The sequence below is a fragment of the Garra rufa genome, chromosome 2 (assembly GCF_049309525.1).
Source record: "Garra rufa chromosome 2, GarRuf1.0, whole genome shotgun sequence".
NCBI classification, from domain to species: domain Eukaryota; kingdom Metazoa; phylum Chordata; class Actinopteri; order Cypriniformes; family Cyprinidae; genus Garra; species Garra rufa.
The window spans coordinates 45,052,646-45,074,036 of NC_133362.1; the positions used below are offsets into that span (position 1 = coordinate 45,052,646).

General features: G+C 38.8%; 1 protein-coding gene across 1 annotated transcript in view; it reads right to left on the reverse strand.

Moving 5' to 3' along the window:
• Nucleotides 1-11,173: 11,173 nt before the first annotated feature.
• arfgef3 (ARFGEF family member 3) overlaps nt 11,174-21,391 on the reverse strand; it is a 91,600-nt gene continuing 81,382 nt past the window's right edge. The window contains exons 34-35 of the mRNA XM_073834268.1: nt 18,195-19,079; nt 11,174-13,933 (exon numbers count right to left, since the gene is read on the reverse strand). Of these exons, the coding sequence (XP_073690369.1) occupies nt 13,742-13,933; nt 18,195-19,079 (1,077 nt within the window). The 3' untranslated portion in view covers nt 11,174-13,741. The remainder of the gene's footprint in view (nt 13,934-18,194; nt 19,080-21,391) is intronic.

A 21,391-nucleotide genomic window follows, 5' to 3' on the forward strand; every position in this document is an offset into this window, starting at 1 on the left:
GGACACACTGAATAACAGCAATATCCCTTTTCCTGCTTGTTAGCATTTGTTTCAATGGTATCATTAAGTTCTGTTGTTAAAACACATGTGATATATAGAAATCACTGCTTTATTGCATCATTGCACTAAAGGTACTGAAGCAGGTTCCAGCTAGGGGGCCCATGAATAGGTTTTGTTTGAACCTACAAACAACTGCATGAAAATATCAGTGGCATTTAAAGACATATACAGTAGCATAATCACACTTTTCCAACTATGATTTTACAAAGTTTATTAGGTAGAAATGACAAAACAGATATTTGTGTAAAACAAATTGTGTGAAATTTTCTGGTAATTGATCAAATGAACTTGAGGGCAATGACATACCTGTAGCATCTATCATCATAACTTCATTAAAAGTATAATTCAAATAATTTTAGGGGGTCAGTCTACATTATTTCTTCATTTAAAGATGTCTGTCTATACACTGATTACAGACACAGTTCTGTTCAAGAAAAATGAATTTGCTGAATACTGAAGGGTACAAGAGTGATCAGCAACTTTGAGACTATCAGTTGCTCTCCACTTTGCACCCACAATACTTGTTTACAGTGAAGGTAACCCTGCATTGATATACCTGTCCGTTCTGAACACCGTAACCCCAGATAGTAAACTTGTGCAATTAATTTGGTAGCCAGGTAATATATAAACTTTTAACAATAACTTATAAAAAAATATAAACATGAAACTTGCACATTTATTTAATTAATTAGTTTGTTTGCAAAAAATTAAACATGAAAATTACCCATTGACTTACATACCAATACATCTATCTGCATGATGAATTGGGATTGATCTTGATCACAAAGTGTGACCTTGCAAATTTCTTACTTAAAACTTAAAAGACGATAGAATTTTCATGTGGTTAAAAAATAAAAATAACTATGTGTTCTTTTATCAAGTAATGCCTATAATATATCTATTCCCTGCTGTGGAATGACCTGCCCAACTCAATCCAAGCAGCTGAGTCCTTAGCCATCTTCAAGAATCGGCTAAAAACACATCTCTTCCATCTTTATTTGACCCTCTTACTCTAGCACTCTGTATTCTAATTATATTCTTTAAAAAAGTGCCCTTTTAGACTTATACTCTATTCATTTACTTACTGCTTGTTTTCTTAAAAATAAATAAATAACACTAGCTTTTCTGTTCTTTTTGTATTCTATCTATCTATTTTTAGGTCTCTAACACTAGTCTTGTCATTGCACTTGCATGTTATTGCTCTTTTGTTGATTTTGATAAATGCCACCCATTCAGTGAATAAAACCTATTATTATTATTATTATTATTATTATGTTTTTTCCTTTTAATTAGTATTATTTAACTGTTGTTAGCACCTCTATTCTTGATATGTACATTAAATTTACACTAATCAGATACAAGCAGTTCCAAACTTAAAAAATGCATAACTATTAAAAGCATTTGACATGTTGGACAAACAAGATTCTATATTCTATGTGTATCACACTTTATTATACACTATAAAAAAATGTTTCAAATTAAAAAGCTAAGTGTTTGTGCTGCCTTAAAATGTTAAGTTTACTCAACTCAAATATCCAAGTTGTCACGTAGTACAACTTAACATTTCACATTTGACTAAACTTAAAATTTTAAGGCAACATTTTTAAGTTGAAACAACTTTTTTTCTTTCTTTTTTTTTTTTACAGTGTATACAATACCACTAGATTCACTGCAGTATGGCAAAGTTAATACAAATAGAAATCATTTTGTAGGTGTTCAATTTTACTGTAGATTTTAAAGACTGGAAAACAAATCTGGCACTATTTCCTTACAAACACTGGTGTGCTGATACCATGGTACAGTGATGGTATTAGATGGCATTACTGTACTTTGATATACAGTAGTGGATCTGAATGATAACCTTGTTGATTCCAAACTACTTTAGAGAAAACAATTGTAGTACCATGGTAGCATGCACTTTTTGTTGGTGTTAATGCATTATGTGGATCAGGTTTTACATGAGAGGGAAATATGATCTTTGAATTCTCATTCTTGGTCATTGGAGTTCTCTTTGTGTTCTCTTTGTGTAATCTCCACATCATTATGGGAGCTGGAAGAGCTGGCAGCGCGTGCTATCTTTGTCAGGGTTTTCTCGTATGGGGCCGGCAGATAAACCATCAGAAAAACACCGTCATTCCCGTCTTCGGCGCCATCTCCTTCCTCCAAAGTGGACAGAAATTCAGCAGTGCCATCGGCATCATCAAAATCCAGAGTTATGACTTTGGTTGTGTTCTCTTTGAGCCTGAAACATCTTTTGTAAATGAAGATGGCAATTCCACCGAGGCTGTAACTATGACAACATACAGCATTACCTCTGGTCTGTTTTCGACCTTGCTTGAAGTCAGCTTGTTCCAGTAACCCTGGCAACACATCAGAATAGAAAGTTAAGAAATCACATGATGATCATATAAGGTCATATTCTCTCAGATCTGTTCTATAAAGTCACCATGCAATCAAAACTGACAATTCAAAAAAATTTTTTTTTTTGGAATAATGCCATGTTTTTATAAATAATTTATGTTTATGTCACTATTATTTTTTGTTCATTTCTATCAAACAACGAAGATCCAATCAATTACGTCAACTATGATCATTATAAATTTATTTAAACTACAAAATACTTTTACTTGCATATTTGATGATCTAACTATCAGGTATTTTACAATCAGGTTTAAAACATTTTAGAATAATAAAAAACACTTAAGCCAAGTACTGCAGGGATGACATATTTCTGTAGTCCAGAACAAGTGATTCCATCATCCTGAAGTCAATGGGTTTTTGGTTCATGTCTGAAATAAGGTCTGTGGTTAACACAATTGCATGGTATTTTCACATTTTTATAAAATAAAATGTGTCCTTAACATATCCTTATTTTTAAAGGGTTTACTAAAGGGTTTAGAGATGCAATGGGACTACAGAGGTTTAAAAAAAAAAAACATGGTTCTCATACCATGGTTTACTACAATTATATTGTAGTAATACTATAGTAAAACTGTAGTTAACCAGGACTGTAGTAACCGTGGTGTTGGGCGCTGCCCCTTTAAGAACGTTTTTTTTTCTTCTTCTGTGGGCTCATGTGATGGCTAAGAGAGAAGAGTTGTTCTGCTGTAGCTTGTTGAACTTCTAATGATTAGACGTAAAAGTATGATTTAAACTACATATTCCCAGCGTGGTGAGTAATATTTGTGTTAAGTAATCTGAGAATACTGATATATCTCTATGTAGATCGTTATTTGCGATTAGTGCCTAAACTGTTAATATACGCTTGTGTTTGTTGTTTGTGGAGACATATGATTTTTATTATGTTACTTGTAGAAATATTCTTGCAATAAGTTCCATTTAGTTAGTAAACAAAGTTTAACATAAGTCTGTGTCATGAGAGATTGTTTCCAGAAATCTTTTTTTTTTTTTTGTTAGTTGCAATGGGACTACAGAGGTGGTCATTCAGATGTATAAATAAATATTGTCACTCCATGAGGTTGGCATTTGTAGTACTACATTAGATTGGTTTGCATCGTATCTCACAAATAGCAGTTTTTGGGTGGAAACTGGTGAATTTTCATCAAGCTCAGTCCCTATCACTTGTGGGGTGCCCCAGGGCTCTATCCTGGGTCCAATTTTATTCTCCCTGTACTTACTCTCATTTAGTTTTAAATTCTCATAAACTTTTATACCACATTTATGCAGATGATACTCAGATTTATTTCCCTCTAAAATCACGTTCTGACTCAGTGTCCTCCTTGCTGGCTTGTTTAGAGGACGTCAAGAATTGAATGGCAAATTACTTCCTACGTCATTTTTGATCCTAAACTAAAATTTGACAAACAAGTTAACTCTGTAGTCAGAGCCAGTTTCTTGCAGCTTAAGCTTAAAAGTTGTCTTAGTTTTAATGAATATTCACGCATATTCATCTCAACCAGGCTGGATTATTGTAACGCTCTTTACGCTGGAATTAACTAGTTTTCATTATCGCGCCTATAGTTAGTACAGAAAGCTGTTGTTAATTTTTTGTAAAGGGGCAAAAAAGAGCGAGCATATTACCCCTGTGTTAGTTTCACTTTGTTGGTTAACTGTTAAATTTAGAATTGATTTTAAGGTTTTAGTTTTTATATTTAAAGCACTTCATGGTCCTGCCCCCACTTACATTTCAGATCTCCTCCATTCCTACTCTCCCTTAGATCATCATTTCAGATGTTATTGACTGTCCCAAAATCTTGTTTAAAATCTAAACGGAACAGGGCTTTTTTGGTTCTTGGTCCTACGCTCTGGAACTCTTTACCTTTATCCATCAGATCAACCCCTACGTTATCTTCTTTTAAATCGTCTCTTAAAACATATCTTTTTTTCTCAGGCTTTTGTTAAACTTGAATATATTCTGTTGTTTGTTTCTGTTGTATTTCTTTTGTTTTGTAAGGTTTGCATTACTTATTGAATTTTCAATGATTTTATATTTTATATGTCTTAATGCTTTTATTAGTTGATTTTTCTGAATCTTGGTTGTTCAGTACCTTGGTCAGCACTAGTTGCTTTTAAGGTTCTATATACTGTACATAAACTTGACCTTGACCTTGACTCTGAACTAGTAAACTGAGTGGTGTGTAGTTTGTTTATGGCCAACCTTTAAAGTTTTAATTCTAGCAAGTGAATACACACTTTAAACTTAAGAAAAAGTTATGTTAAATTGTGAAGACTATCATGATGAACAAAATGCGTAAGAATGATAAACAGTCTAGTGGTTATGCAATAATCCAAAAGCCAATGGAAAAATCTTATTGGGTTTTTGTCATGGGAATCAGAGTGCTGCTAACATCAAGTTGGCCTACAAAAATACTACATCACTGCTTTTGCAATTAGTTTTACACACAATAACATTTAGAGGTTTAGAAACTTGACACTGAACAATGCCTCGAGGTAGCCATGGTATGAGCAGAATAATTGACTCTGGTGTTTCATTCGCTGTGTCTAGCCCTGGTTTCATTTGTTCCTATAGTTACTCACTGGTTGATTGATTAGTCCCATATGTTCCTTGCTTTCTCGCTCATTCATCCTGTGTATTTACAGTTTATTCCCCAGCCTGGTTTAGCTCCCTGTCTGTTCTCATCAATGGTTTGGTTTTTTAGACATATCTGTATTCCTGAGTGCCTTAGTTTTTAGATTTGATTACTTTGAAATTCCTCACCTTAGGTCTGTCCTTGCCTGCATGATTGTGCCCAATGACGATAATACATTTTGCTATAGATAAATTAAATGACAACAAAAAACAATGTGTTTTTGACTAAGTCTGTGTGCTAATAATGTGCGATTGTTAATAATGTGTTCAACTATGTGAACATTTAAAAAAAATACTTAGAATGCTCCTTTTCATATCCTTGGTATTTCGTACCCACACAGGGGTGCATTTCCCAAAAGCATTGTTAGCCATATGGTCATAAGTTTCATTGAACTTGGTAATGACGGAACATTCAACCATAGATGCTTTTGGGAAACGCACCCCAGATTGGAGTTTTGCATAACATCGCTTTCGTGAACTAAATTATATTAAGGCATACTATAACAATTTTCCTTGTGAGTGACCATGTTTTCCCTTGTAATATCAAAATGGTGATTAATGATTAAGCTTGATCTTTGACAGTGAGCTACTTCTTTTTTCTCCAGTACACTAGACAAAATTGTTGCATAAATGAAATTAAATGTGGAATGTGTATACAAAGATGTTACTTGTGAAGAGATGATGCCTGTTCATGATGCAATGATGCATGTCATGGTCAGCAGACCATGGTTTCAAGATTTGGTAGTACTTTGTCTCCCAAACCTTGAATACTCTTTTGCCATGCACTGAAACTGGGACTCAGTAACTGTGGTTCTGCTGTGGCTTTGTTTTCAAAGTATTATCATTGGCAGAGCATAAACAAAGTAACTGAAAATATTGTGTTTAAAATTACATTTAAGTTCCTGTTTATTACGCTTTTATGAAAAATTCAATGAAAAATTCACATTTGTAAATACTTGTATCAAATGATGACAGATACTGAATTATTACAATATTATCCATGGAATGAATGAACATAGTATACATTATAAATGAAATAGAAAATAGATTATTACTTGAGGGATAAGTACACTTACATGAACACATAGTTGATTTACCCCATCTACTTAGTCTGTAAGCAAACTAAAGTGTTTTACCATTAGACGGTTCTCAGTTGATGGAGGTGTGGATGCTTCTGTGCCCCAGTCATATGAGCCTCTTCCCGATGGGCTGAACTGACTCCAGCTGCTATCCATAAGCACGTGCATGTTTACTCTGTACGATTCGCAAGAGAGTGCTGATCATAAACTGCAGCTCACATCTAGCTTTAATGGCTTATCCTGTGGGCGTCATTTGCAAGTAGAAACAGTTTGACAAGCAGGGATCAAGAGTTTGTGCCAGAGCATCCAATCACTGGGAACTGAACACTGAAGCCAGAGTCTTAACACAAATGGCCTATATTGCACAGCTGTGAGGTTATCTGGGTCCATTCTACTGCTTTGGAAATGGCCCTAACTTGTGCTAGCTGCTGAGCTTTTTTACCTCAATGAATAATAAAGATATAACTTAAGCTATATAAGGTCACATGAGGTCTTAACGTCCATTTGCCATAGAGATGGGCTTATATAGAGTGGCAAGTTTATGATTTTAATTTGTCACAATTATAGACAAACACAGTCTGACTGACAAACAGCTGTCTGTTGATAACAGGGTTCCCACGGGTCTTTGAAATGTTTAAAAAAAATGTGAAAAGGCCCTGAATTTTTTTTTGAAAATGAACATACATAGATACAGGTCCTTGAAAGTGCTTGAATTTATTTTGTGCAATAAGTTTTCTGGAAAAAAAATCCATATTATTCCCTCCGGTCCACTAATGTGTTATTTTGCTAACACTTTGTGACCTATGCATACTAGCTTGCTTGATTTATGTTAGTTACGCGCATGACAAATAGAATATCTAGGGTGACTATATTTTAGTTTTCAAAAAAAGGAGAAGGGGTTCTAGTTTTGGTATTAAAATATGTCATTTCCATACCAAAACTACATATTTTACAGTCACTGTTATGCAGATTGATCATAAACACAGCTAAAAAGTTTTCTACCACAGTAGCCATCCTTCACAAAACTAATATCTATCACAGTTTTATCACAGGTAGTGTATTAAAATGTTTCAATACAAGCATTTCCGTCAAATGGAATTTATGGAATATTTCAACAGTTTAAAATCAGCCCAATTCCGTGTAAAAAATGTGGATTTGGCAACCCTACATCCAACACGAGCTGCATCCAACGCAATTTAAATATTCCGCATATTGACAGCAACTCTGTGATACGCAAATATTATATTAAATATTAGAATGTTTGTGTGTGCGGGATTAAAAAAACAGTCCCACGCAAGGCTTTAATACAAAAATGCACACAATGAATGGCAACTGTAGAAAGCAAAAGCCGAATCCCCGACATTTTGGGCAATTTAGGAATCCTGGCAGGACGCATTTTTAGTTTAGACATTTAGTCCAAAAAGAAGACATGTCCAGGGAAAAGAGGACTTACGGTCACCCTAGAATATCAGATCTCTGTCATATGGCCAAAAATAAATGCAAAAAAAAAAAAAAAAAAACTTTTTTGCATAGTTGTGTTTGAAAACTGTAAATGTATCATACAAGGTAACATTATGTAACCTTGCTCTCACTTGAAATATGTCACCACATTAAGTCCTTGAATTAGAGGGTATTGGACCTGGAAAAAGGTCCTTGAATTTGAAGTTAACCACGGTGCGGAAACCCTGGTATAATTTTACTGAAGATGCTGAGCAGTCATTCACAGGGCAGGAAAAAGTAAGTGAACATCTGTGTTACAACTTAATTAAAAGCTATTTGGAGTAAATTAAGACGATGAGATTGGAAGTGTGGGACACACAGATGCCCTGTCCTTTAAGTAAAGGCACACAAATCTGTTTCTCTCAAGAAAAATTGGTTGGTGTGAGACATGCCTCAGTTCCATTATAGCTTAAAATGCATTACAGCTGGACGATGTGACAAAAATAATTAATCAATTCAAAGTAAGAGACCTGGAATTCTGGACTGTTACTTTCTCCATCAGCAGACGTTCTGCTTAAATCACTTTAAGAAATTAATGGGCAATCCTGAAATCCCAAGTATAACCGTAAATAACGTCCAGAAAGCTCTACATATGTGAACTTTGTTGAAAAAACTCTTGAGCACACATGGTGCTCACATAAGGACAACACAAACGAAACCACTAGTTTAAAGAGAGGCTGGGTGATGCAACAAGACATGGACCCAAATCACAAAGTAATACTGACTAAAGAAAGGTTGAAAGGAATAGCAAACAGCATGTGCAATAGACATGCTGAGGCATAACCTAAAAAATCAGTGCTATCAAGACAACCCAGAAATATTGACAAACAGAACCAGATCTGTGGGGAGGGATGGTCCAAAAATGGTCAAAAAGTCTTAGAAGCAGGTACAGAGTATGTATGAGGACATTTTTCTGCTAACGTTAGATCTACAAGTTAGTGAATTTATTCTTTACACCAGAGGTCTTCAACCCTGCTCCTGGAAAATTTATTTTCAACCTGCATCAGGACACCTGCCTGCAATTTTCACGCAGTCTTAAGAAGATTGATTGTTTGCTTTAGGTGTGTTTGATTAGGGTTGTAGATAAACTTTTCAGGATAGTGGGTCCACAGGAACAGGGTTGAAGACCTCTGCTTTGCACTATATGCTTGAATGAACGTTGTTCAAAATTAAAAATGATTCAAATGTTATTTAGTTTTTGCATTATTTAACATAATATAACCTGTAGAACAATATACATTGTTCAAACTTAAGAAAAATATCGTTTTGGTGAAGAAAAAAAATTGGTTGGATATTTTATTATCTAATACAATTAAATTAATGCATGTCTTAATGTGTCATATAATTAGAATATCTTCAAAAAGTTGATTTATTTCACTAATTCCATTCAAGAAGTGAAACTTGTACAGTATAATGTATACATTCATTCCACACAGACTGATATATTTCAAGTGTTTATTTCTTTTAATTTTGATGATTATAACTGACAACTTGAAATCTTGGCCAACTGAAAAGTATGAACATGAAAAGTATGAGCATGTACAGCACTCAATACTCAATACTCCTTTTGCCTGAATTACTGCAGCAATGTGGTGTGGCATGGAGTCGATCAGTCTGTGGCACTGCTCAGGTGTTATGAGAGCCCAGGTTGCTCTGATAGTGGCCTTCAGCTCTTCTGCATTGTTGGGTCTGGCATATCTCATCTACCTCTTCACAATACCCCATAGATTTTCTATGGGGTTAAGGTCAGGCGAGTTTTCTGGCCAATTAAGAACAGGGATACCATGGTCCTTAAACCAGATACTGGTAGCTTTGGCACTGTGTGCGGGTGCCAAGTCCTGTTGGAAAATGAAATCTGCATCTCCATAAAGTTGGTCAGCAGCAGGAAGCATGAAGTGCTCTAAAACGTCATGGTATACAGCTGCATTGACCTTGGACCTCAGAAAACACAGTGGACCAACGCCAGCAGATGACATGGCACCCCAAACCATCACTGACTGTGGAAACTTTACACTGGACCTCAAGAAACGTGGATTCTGTGCCACCCCTCTCTTCCTCCACACTCTGGGAGCCTGATTTCCAAAGGAAATGCAAAATTTACTTTCATCAGAGAACATAACTTTGGACCACTCAGCAGCAGTCCAGTCCTTTTTGTCTTTAGCCCAGGCGAGACACTTCTGACGCTGTCTGTTGTTCAAGAGTGGCTTGAAACAAGGAATGAGACAGCTGAAACTCATGTCTTGCATACGTCTGTGCGTAGTGGTTCTTGAAGCACTGACTCCAGCTGCAGTCCACTCTTTGCGAATCTCCCCCACATTTTTTAATGGGTTTTGTTTCACAATTCTCTCCAGGGTGCGGTTATCCCTATTGCTTGTACATTTTTTTCTACCAGATCTTTTCCTTCCCTTCGCCTCTCTATTAATGTGCTTGGACACAGAGCTCTGTGAATTGCCAGCCTCTTTTGCAATGATCTTTTGTGTCTTGCTCTCCTTGTGCAAGGTGTCAGTGGTTGTCTTTTGGACAACTGTCAGATCAGCAGTCTTCCCCATGATTGTGTAGCCTACAGAACTAGACTGAGAGACCATTTAAAGGCCTTGCAGGAGTATTGAGTTAATTAGCTGATTAGAGTGTGGCACCAGGTGTCTTCAATACTGAACCTTTTCACAATATTCTAATTTTCTGATATACTGAATTGAGGTTTTCATTAGTTGTCAGTTATAATCATCAAAATTAAAAGAAATAAACACTTGAAATATATCAGTCTGCGTGGAATGAATGTATACATTATACAAGTTTCACTTCTTGAATGGAATTAGTGAAATAAATCGACTTTTTGAAGATATTCTAATTATATGACCAGCACTTGTATATCAACATATGCTTGGTTACTGAACAATCTGTATCTTCAATCAAAAGCAAGTATTATCTTAAAAAATAGTGATGAGATGAAGAATCCAATCAAAAGAAAAGCAAATCAATTTGCAGTGTATGTGCATATATGATTGTTATTATTATTATGTAAGTGTCCCAGTCACTCAATGGAACAACTAAAACACACACACACACACACACACACACACACACACACACACACACACACACACACACACACACACACACACACACACACACACACACACACACATGTTGGGTTTACATGTTTTATGGGGACATTCCATAGGCGTAATGGTTTTTATACTGTACAAACCGTACTTTCTATCTCCCTACACCTAAACCTAGCCCTCACAGGAGATTGTGCACACTTTTACTTCATCAAAAAAACTCATTGTGCATGATTTATAAGCCTGTTTCCTCATGGGGACCTGAGAAATGTCCCCACAAGGTCAAAATCTACTGGTATTCCTATCCTTGTGGGGACATTTGGTCCCCACAACGTGATGAATACCAGGTACACACACACACACACACACACACACACACACACACACACACACACACACACACACACACAGACACAGACACACAGCTGGTAACTCTGCTTATTTATTCTACAACACTTACAACATAAATGATTTAACAAACACTTCAGAACACATTCAGCGTAATGCACACGTACTGCAATTGACTGATAGTCAAGTTTGATAATAAACAGCATGTAGTAAAGTAAGTACTGGTACATACTGAGCACTCCCTCCAGAACAAATCATACAAGTATTATTTTTGCAAGAATATATGCACGGTACATAATGGGATAATTAATATTGGTGTACTGTAAAATGGAGTGGCATTATGAATCGAACATATGTTAGCAGATCTAAAATGAAGAATTAAGACATGTTTTGAGCATTACATGGAAATCTGTTTTAGCTTGCATTTGTAGCTTTAGCTTAAGTCCACACAGCATAATCCATAATGTTTTCCTGTGGATTTAGACCAAGTGCTGCAAGTTTAGATTCACAAATCAAGTCAATCGTTAAAAAAACTTCTAAAAGTATCCCTTAGTGTTTATAAAGTTTTGCCTAGACAAAATATTGTCTAAACATTTTCACAATCTGATGTCAAACAAAACTTTGTGCTGTCCACTACTTACAAAACCAGCACTCAACATAAAGTAGACAAATTTAGACTACACCTCATATTGTAGTTACCAGAAAAAAAATATCTTTCATATGCTAAAAAAAGGTTGATTTGCTAAAAATAAAGTACATAATAGTAGAACACTTTGATAGTAAAAAAAAAAACTTGTCTTTGGTCCCTTTTAACATCCTTTTTAATCTCCTCCTGTTGTTTATGCAAAGCAGTTGCCATAACCACAACAGAATATGAGAAAATGGAGCTAAGAATTATACATTCTGACTATGATTATGTAACACAGGCTGTGTGCACTGGATATAAGTAAAGAATATCTGTATATGGTTCCCAATTTTATATAACTCCCATTGCACATGATGTACAGCAAAGTAGCCTTTTTTTGAAAAGTGTATATGAGTTAGATACGAACAGTTTCTTTGTTGCTTGTCATATGTGTTGAGCAAATTTCTCGCAATAACACAAAATTGTAGGCATCACAAAATAAATAAAATACATTTCCTTTTTCACACAAACACACACATTCACACAATCAACATATACATAATACATGCATGACTGAGAAAAAAACTGTTATTCAAGCAACTGGAGCTCTAGATCAAGAAATATAATGTATTTGGAATAAAACTTGCGATAAAACTGTATGCCTCCAAAAGTGCAAACATATCCAATTTGAATAAATACAGACTATAAAATTTCAATTAGTCTTCACCTAAATTTGAACTGTTTGAGTTAATAGCTTCAATGAGTTCAGTAACCTCTCGCTTTTATTATTTTAAGACAACATATGGCGCAGCTATGAAAAGTATACTAGTGTATATTTTATTTTGCGCTACTCAACTTTACGAAAGTTTCTTCAAGTTTAGTCAGATGTAGTGTTGTTTAGTAAATACTAAAACCAGTATCTGATGTTTTAAACCATAGATTCCCATTGGATTGTGGGTAGTGGGATCTACAGCACACAGTGTCTGGCTGAGAAGATGGACGGACATTGGACGTTTAAACAGAATGAAGTTTGTGGGTATTTTTAAAGCGAGTGCAGTGTTTGTGGATTAGCTTTCTTGTGAAGGTTGAACGTGACTCTAATGCTTCCAGACTTACAGACAAATCACATTTGGCCTTCTGATTTTTACTAGGTGTAATAGTCTGTGAAGCTTTTTTCAGAACTCTATCCCCCGGTTTCACAGACAAAGCTTAAGCCTAGTCCCAGACTAAACTGCAAGTCTGAGATGTTTCAACTGAAAGAAACTTGCACTAACTGATCCTAAAATATATCAGTGCCTTTGTTTTGTCTCGAGATGCACACCAATAATGTTTTATTCTAACTCACATTTATAAAAATTACTTAAATGTCTTAATTGAACTATGACTTAAGTCTGGCTTAGTCTAAGCCCTATCTGTGAAACCAGGCCTATAAGTCTACAAAAGAATGTGTTGTTTTACAGTGTTTTGAGAAAATGGCTTGAAATCATCTCAAATGTTTTAAAGCATTGAGTGCACTGTATATTGCGGAAACGTGTTGTGGTGATACCACTGTAGCAATGTAAAACTGCTTTAGCAAAGCATAAGTTCGTGCTTTAGATATATATTAGATAAATGCATTAACAAAGGTGCATTAAGTTCCACATCTCATTGTGCAATGATTTTAACTGGTTGAAATGTTCAGGGGACTTTAAAGTTTAAGTTTTAAAGGTTAGATGAGAGAGAAACACCCCAAAAAATAACATAATTCTATATATGGCACATGTACATTTAAAGCCGATAAACTTTCAGAGAAATAAATAAATAAAAATATAGATTCTGAATATAACAGTATGAATACTGAAGAACATTCACAAAAGGGATTTGTATTACACAGATCACTGTGCACTACAATAAAAAAAGTTAGCAAAGTTAAGCAGGTAATAGCATCACATAATTATGAGCATATGCCAAGGCAAACAGTAAAGCACAAGGAAAACAGCTGGAAAAGGCCATTGGAGATCAAAAATGAGCCAGGTCATCACAGGATGATGTCATAAACGCGTCCCACTCGTCCAAGCCACTCACGCACTGCTTGCCGCACTCTGAGGTCAGTCACATGACAGGTCAGCTGACTGATACAGGGGAAAACCGCTGGCTGGAGGGCAATGAACGTGGGATCCGACAAGACCTGGATCTGATTCAGGATTGTAAGGACCATGTTGGTCCAGGCCTGGGCAGAAAAATGGACAAATACAGGTTTACATGAAATCATTCTATAAACCAATCTTAAATTCCTGAAAAAAATTATTTGTTAATTTGCTGAAAGCCTGTAATATTGTTTTAATATTAAGGCAAAACACTGCAGGTGAATAGGGTAAAAAAAAAAAAAAAACTAATAGTTTTCACCTTATTACCCAGTTGATTGATTACACTGATAATTGCAAACATTTTTGTATTACAAGTTTTCTAAAATGTTAGGTTTAAATATGCACTAATTTGCATACATTTCTAGTACACAAATCTAAACACTGGATGAAGTCAGTTTCAAAATTCTTGTTTAATTTTTTGGAGGGGATTTTGGGTATCTCATATTGTCACTTCATAATACTTCATAATTCAGAAAAAACTTAGACAGAAAACAATGTATTTTTTTTTTTACCATTTTGGGGGGAATAAAATGTATAAAATTAGGCTAATTATATATGAACAAATCCCTCTCTAAAAACCTTCAGAATATAGACAGGAATAAAAAATGTAAAGTTTGGTGTGTGTAAGTGCTACTGAAGTGGAGATTTATGGCTCAGTGTAGGAGAAAAAACTCATTTTGAGAAAACGGCCTCTACAAATAAGGATTTTAATTGAAATCTATTGACACAAATAGAAAAAGTGCTATAAGATAAACACTTAACAGTGTCTTTTGGATGTTTTCTTTCCACTAGTCTGAAAAAACACTTTATGAAACACCAAAAAGCCTAAAAACTGTGTTTCTGCTTGCAGTGTCTCCCCTTAAAAAATGTTTTATTTTCCACACAAACAAATGCAAGAAATAGCACACATTCAAAATTCAAGAAACATAATGTTCTACAAAGTTGGAGGTTAGTTTGTGTGTGGGATTGTAGACAGACTCATTAGTGCAGTATGTTTTTGGCTTTTTAGGTTTTGTTGCGCCTTCTGTTGTAATTTATATGTTTTCTTTTTTGTCCAATTCAGCCATTTAAAAAAAAACATCTAGATGCTATTATAGTATGTGTTACATTTTCAGTTTTTATTTTATTTTTTAAGGTATAGTAATTGTTATGTGTTCTAATTAGGGGCCAAGCACCAAAGGTGCGTATGCACCTATCGTATCCGTTGGTGTTCTTCTTCTTCTTCCGTTTCTTCCACTCTTGAGTCTATGGCAGCCCATAGAACCGTTTGTGGTTGTTGTGTAATTTGGCAAGCTGATAGCGGACAGTCTCAACATTAACCATAGCAAGTTTGGAGTCTCTAACTCAAACTCTCTATGCCACCACTTGTCCAAAGTTTTACTCATGTTTATGCTAATAACTTTTGAACCGTAAGGCAGATTCAAAATTATTTTTTCCTATCTGAAACCTTGGGTCATGATGTCAAATGAAGTCCGAATTTCAAAAATCGTAAAGTTTAGTTTTTTTCTATTTTTAATTGCTAGTAAAACCTTTTCGTTTGTCTGATTTTCACCTAAATTGGCTCATATCATCTTCAGATTATACTGGCAAAAAGTTATGGAATTCAAGTTGATTAGTCGAACCGTTCTCAAATAACGCGCAAAGGAATTCTACGAAAAGCATGCAAAAATGGATGTGCGGCTATATCTCCGCAATGGTTTGTCGTATTGAGACCAAACTTGGAGTGTGTGATAATAAGCATGACCTGAGGCTACTTGCAGTGTTTCGGCGCAGTGCCACCTAGTCGTCAGGAGATACGAAAAATGGCGATTTTTGATTATAAATTCTCAATGATTTGGTCAAAAATCACAAAACTGGTCTCTTTGCATCATGTCATACCCAATTTTCCCAGCCGAGTGTCGGCCATTTTGAATTTTGTAAAAAAATGCTATATTTTATGAACACATATCACTACAAAACTTGCATAAGCATTAGCCTATTCTAACGAAAGTGGTCTCAAAATATTCTTTGGGTCATGCCGACAACATAGACACCAATTATGTCACAGTTGGCCAAACTTCCAGTCCGCTATTTTGATTTATGTTGAATACCTACTTTTTGGAACTCGTACTAGCCCGTTGATCCGATTCTCACCAAAATTGAGTCGAATCATCTTCATTGTGCTGACAAGAAGTTATGGATTTCATGTTGATAGATGAAACTGTTTTTTGATGCCAAAATGACTCTTTATCTCTGCAAAGCTTTGACGTAAGGACACCAAACTTTTGGCGCTTTTCCACTACACAGTACCAGCTCGCCTCGGCTCGACTCGACTCGGCTCGGCTCGACTCGACTCGGCTCTGCTTGGTTTTCCACTGTGTAAAAGTTGTACCTGTACCTCTACAATAGTACCTGGTTTGTCATAGCGACGCTGCAGGAAACTGCCGTGACGTAATCTTCTACGCGACACACACCCGCTGTCTGCACCTCCTCGTTTGACCACGGCGTATTCTTCCGAGTTGCCATAATATGTAATGGATTGGATATGTCACGCAATCTCTGGCCAAACTTTTTAAAAATGGTGGGGTTATTCTGGATACTATTGCTGGCGCGTGCAATGATGACGCAGTGAATAGTGACGATTCTCTCTGACCAATCAGCAGTCTGCTGTGTTTTCACGTCACATTTAGTATCGCCTCAGCTCGCTTGGAACCTCGCCGGAGGTGGTACGAAAAAAAGTACCTGGAAGCCGGTACAGGTACAACTTTTACACAGTGGAAAACCAAACAGAGCCGAGTCGAGTCGAGCCGAGGCGAGCTGGTACTGTGTAGTGGAAAAGCGCCATATGTGTGTGCCTTTGTCACCTCACACTAAACACACCACATTGATTTGATAACAGTGCCACCTGTTGGTCAAAAGTGATAAGCCATTAAATCACATTATTAGCAGTTCTACATTATTTTTCTGTCATTTTGACTAAAATCATCTTAAAAAGACTTCCTTTTACTCATTGTTGCAATTGGTCTAATGCTCCATGCCACACTTACCTCCTCATTTTCCCTTTGGTGTGCTTGGCCCTGTAATTGCTGCTTACAGCTAAATTTTCTTAGCCTAGAAATCTAGACGCACCCTAGCGGCAGCAAAAATTATTTTGCAGCCAGGTGGGTCTAGACACTCTCAATAGACCTTCTAGCTGCAAAAACCCAAATTGGGTCAGGCCAATCACAACGCGTATAGAGTAGGCGGGGCGGGCTTAACATATGACGACAGAGTTGCGACGGCTGCCACTTGAAAAACAAAGAATGGCGGCTGCAGCTGTCGAACAGCGGTCTTTCGAATCGGCTTTGGCCGCGACTCTGGAGGACTTGGAGTTAAGTTTTTCTTTAAGAAACGAGCAAAGAACGGCACTTAAGTCATTTTTTAAAAAAGGAAGATGTGTTTGGAGTTTTGCCGACTGGATACGGAAAAAGCTTAGACTACGTCACCTTCTTCGTTGCTCTGATTGGTTGAAGCGCTATCCTATTGCGTGCATAGGGATTTTGAGAGACAACCGTTTATCCCGCCCCTTGGAGTAAGCCGCGTCTATGGAGAGTTTCCAGACTAAACATCTTGATGTAAGTCTGGCTCGCCAGGCTAAAATTTTCTATTAGTTTTTATTTTTCTTCAAACATTTCTGTTTACATCAAATTTTTAAGCTTTAGTAATTTTAGTACTTCAATCTACTTTATTTCAGTTAGTTGCGCTGTTAATACTTCTCATTTTTAAGGTTTTCATCTAATATTTTAATTCAATTTTTTGCTTTGTTTAAATGAACAAAAAAGATTTGTAATACAGTAGTCAACATTTGAAGTGGATCAAAAAAGTTCACCAAAGCTGTCCTAAGACAAGAACAGGTATTGTTTTGGTTTTAGGACAACTTTGATGAAAGGTTTTGATGAAAGATTTTGATAAAGGTTTTGTCAATAACAAAACTGGTACCATGTGGGTTTGTTATCAACAAAACATCACACACAATCACAGATTTACTGATGTGTGTTTGATTTATTCCTGAACATCATCTTTTAAAAAAATAAAATAATAAGTATGTCCTTGAAATGCCTTCTCCCATTTGCAATAATGTGCACTGATGCAAAGGCGCAACAATAGTCCCTCTCCATCAGAGCGACCTGACAGTCATGTAATTGCAGCAGATGACATTTACCCAACATTCCTGCTCTACATTATTTCTCGTTCAAGATCACAACTTTAGTTTCATGCTGACTTCAATGTCAACATTGGTAAATGCATTAATCATGATTTTAAAATGTGAGTGGTACTTGTTTGTGTGATTTTGGTAATTGTACATCATTTCCTGTCCTGTCTTACCTGTATCTGTGCCTCAGAGTCTCTGAGTGAGATGTTGTGGGAACTGGCTGTGGATCCCGATCGAGGTCTCTTCTCCTGCCGCAGTAGTTCGGGCCCCGCACTGAAGGAATGACGCATGGGCCCCTGCTCAATTAGTTGCTGGGGCCTCTGGGGCCCTGGGGAGTCTGGGCCACGCAGGGTCACCACCTCGCCCCTCTTCTCTCCCGGCTTCACATCTTTGGCAAACGTGGTGTGATTGTGCTGCTGCTTGCGTTTCTTGTACTCGATCATAAGCTTGGTGATGGTTTTGTCAGTGGCGATGGTGTACAGCTTGTTCCCCGCACTCTCCCACCATTCCTTTTTACGTCCCCCATCCCTCCTGTCTCCTCTCAGCTGGGGGAGGGTTGCACCCAACCCACCAGGGCTGTGGACCTCCTCTGAGGGTGTTTCGTCAAGGTGGAGGCGGAAGCTGTCCTCCGAGGGCGTTCCGTGGCCTGACAGGCCCCCAGGAGAGGGTGTGGAGGTCTCTGAATTAAAAAGGGGCAAGAAAAAGAGTGGGTCGGCCCGGTGGGTGGGCTGTTCTCCTAGACTACTCTCCAGATCCAGGTGCATCTGAATGTAGTTGTTGCTCAAGTCCATGCAGAGTTTGTGCAGCCGTTTGATCAGCCATGCCCAGTCCACACTGCTGGCGGGCTGCGTGCTCAGTGACGGGATGCGAGCGTGCCACTGACGCTTCTCACGTGCACGTGGAGGACTCACTTGGGCCATCTCCTCAAAGATATCTTCATCCTCAGAGGAGCACTGCTGTGAAGAGTCAGAGCCACCCTCCTCTTCCTCACTCAGGATCTTCTTCACTTGATCCACAGTGATGTTCTCCTGGTTTGTCAGCATTGCACACAGCAAAGCCTGAACACCGTACAGAAGAGCATATTGAGATGATCCATAATGCAAAAAGCAAATAATTTCATTTAATCTACAAATTCTTATTTTAACACAAATTACAAAACACAGTTAGGCCACAGTTATGCACATCTAGAATATGTCAACAGCAGCAAAACAGCATTTATTTGTGTTTATTTCCACCAAAAATAAAACTTTGTTGTCAGCAATGATAATAAGAAATGTTTCTTAAGCACCAAATCATAACAGAATGTTCCCTTCCGGGAACTCGAGCCGCGTCATAAACGCTTTGGGGAACGCCATTGGTGGGCAGCATTCTGAGTCATAGTCTAACAACCAATCAGAAGACGGGAGTGACGTCACAGGCGCGGTGACGTCAGCGACCAGGAAGTATAAAGCACGTGCGTTTGAAGCCGATGGCAGCTTTTGTCATTCAGCGAGAGTGCTCTGTGTCTGTCTGTCTTTTCATATTGCTGTTTTTGGTGCCAGTTTGCACACATTTTATTTGAGCAATATGACAACTAAAGGGGGAAAGAAAGTATCTCTAGCGGTTCAGCAGCCACATAGACGGTGTGTCCCTCCCTGCCAACGTTTCATTGTTGGTGGGGACACACACAGTCTATGTGTGGTCTGCTTGGGGGCGGAGCACGCACAGTCAGCCCTCGAAAAGGCTGACTGTCCGCAGTATGAGCGTCTTCTACTGCGGGTGCTCTGTTCCTGGAAAGCCCTCTTCGAGGAGGGGGCTTTCACCAGCGTTCCCCGCGGGTCTGGCCCCGCTTCCGCCGAGGCGGAGCGGCAGCTGCACTCGTGGGGCTCGCAGCTCGATCTACTGGGGGGCATGGAGACGGGTGAACCCCTATCTCCTCCCTCACTCGGTGGATCGAGCGATCTCCTCTTGGATGTGGAAGCCCGCACTGCGGTTTCTTCCCCCCGAGAGGAGGTCTCAGGGCTTCTTCTGTCTTCCTCCGAGGAGGTTGATGTGGAGAGCCCTGAAGAACCCCAACCCCCCCCCGTTCGCCTCACTATGAGGAGCTCATGGAGGTGCTGACTAGTGCGGTCGCCAAGCTCAACATCTCTTGGCCCGCAGAACAACATCATGAGCCGCAGCGAAGCAGACTTGATGAACGCTTCCTGCGGACAAAGTCAGCACCCCCTAAACGGAGCCTTCCCTTCTTCCCTGATCTGCATAAAGAAGTTTCCAGTAAATGTCACAGATATGCGCCGTACGGCAAATCTCGCTCTCCGCGCCACCAAGGAGACCGCCCGCGCTGTTGGGCGGTCTATGGCAGCCCTGGTGGCCGCGGAGAGTCATCTATGGCTGACCCTGTCCGAAATGAAAGAGAAGGACAGGGTCATGCTTCTGGATGCCCCCCTGCAGCGCACCGGCCTCTTCGGTGCCTCTGTCGACGCTGTTGTCGCCAGGCACCAGGAGGCCCGTAAGCAGGTGGCGGCGTTCCGGATGTATCTTCCTCGCCGCGTTTACTCTTCTGAGGCTGCTAGACGGGAGCAGCCTCAACCGTGTACGAGCTCCTCATACAGAGAGGCACAAAAGCAGAGCGGTGCCGCCCGCGCTCCTCCGGCGAGGCCTAGAGGGCGGGGCCAGCGTTGCTCTAAGTCGGGGGCCTCTAAGAAGAGGCCTGACCTGAGGGTCGTCCTCCAATCTAAGAGGTCCTTGGCTAAACGGCCCTGACGGTTGTGCCACAGGGCCGATGAGGGCAGCCCCTCTCGAGGGGATTTGCGTTGCACCACAGTTTATGGTCACCAAACCCCCTCGGGGCCCTCAGGAGATCTGTCAACTAACCCTGCCAGTGTTACAGGGCGCGGCAATCTCCCGAGAACATCATTCTCTAGCCATTCCGCCCGGAAACGTAGCGGACCTGGAGAGTTCGCAACCCCTACGGGGGTCCTCAGAGAAACTGATTCAGGTGCATCCTGCCAGTACGCTGTTACAGGTCACCGAATCAGTCCCTCAAATAAATCCAGAAACCAGTCTCGAGAGGCTGGTTCCCTTAGTAGAATTTATGGCAGCGTGGAAACTACTGCCGAATATTTCTACGTGGGTCCTGCGCACTGCAGAGAAAGGTTATTGCATTCAGTTTGGCGCCAAGCCGCCAACTTTCAGCCGGGTATTTCCAACTCTTGTAAACCCAGAGCAAGGTCTGGTAATGGAACAGGAAGTAGAAACTCTCCTGAGGAAGGAGGCCATCGAGGTGGTCCCTCCCCAAGACAGACAGTCCGGGTTCTACAGCCAGTACTTCATTGTTCTCAAGAAGGATGGAGGGCTTCGGCCCATTTTAGATGTCAGGCAGTTGAACCGC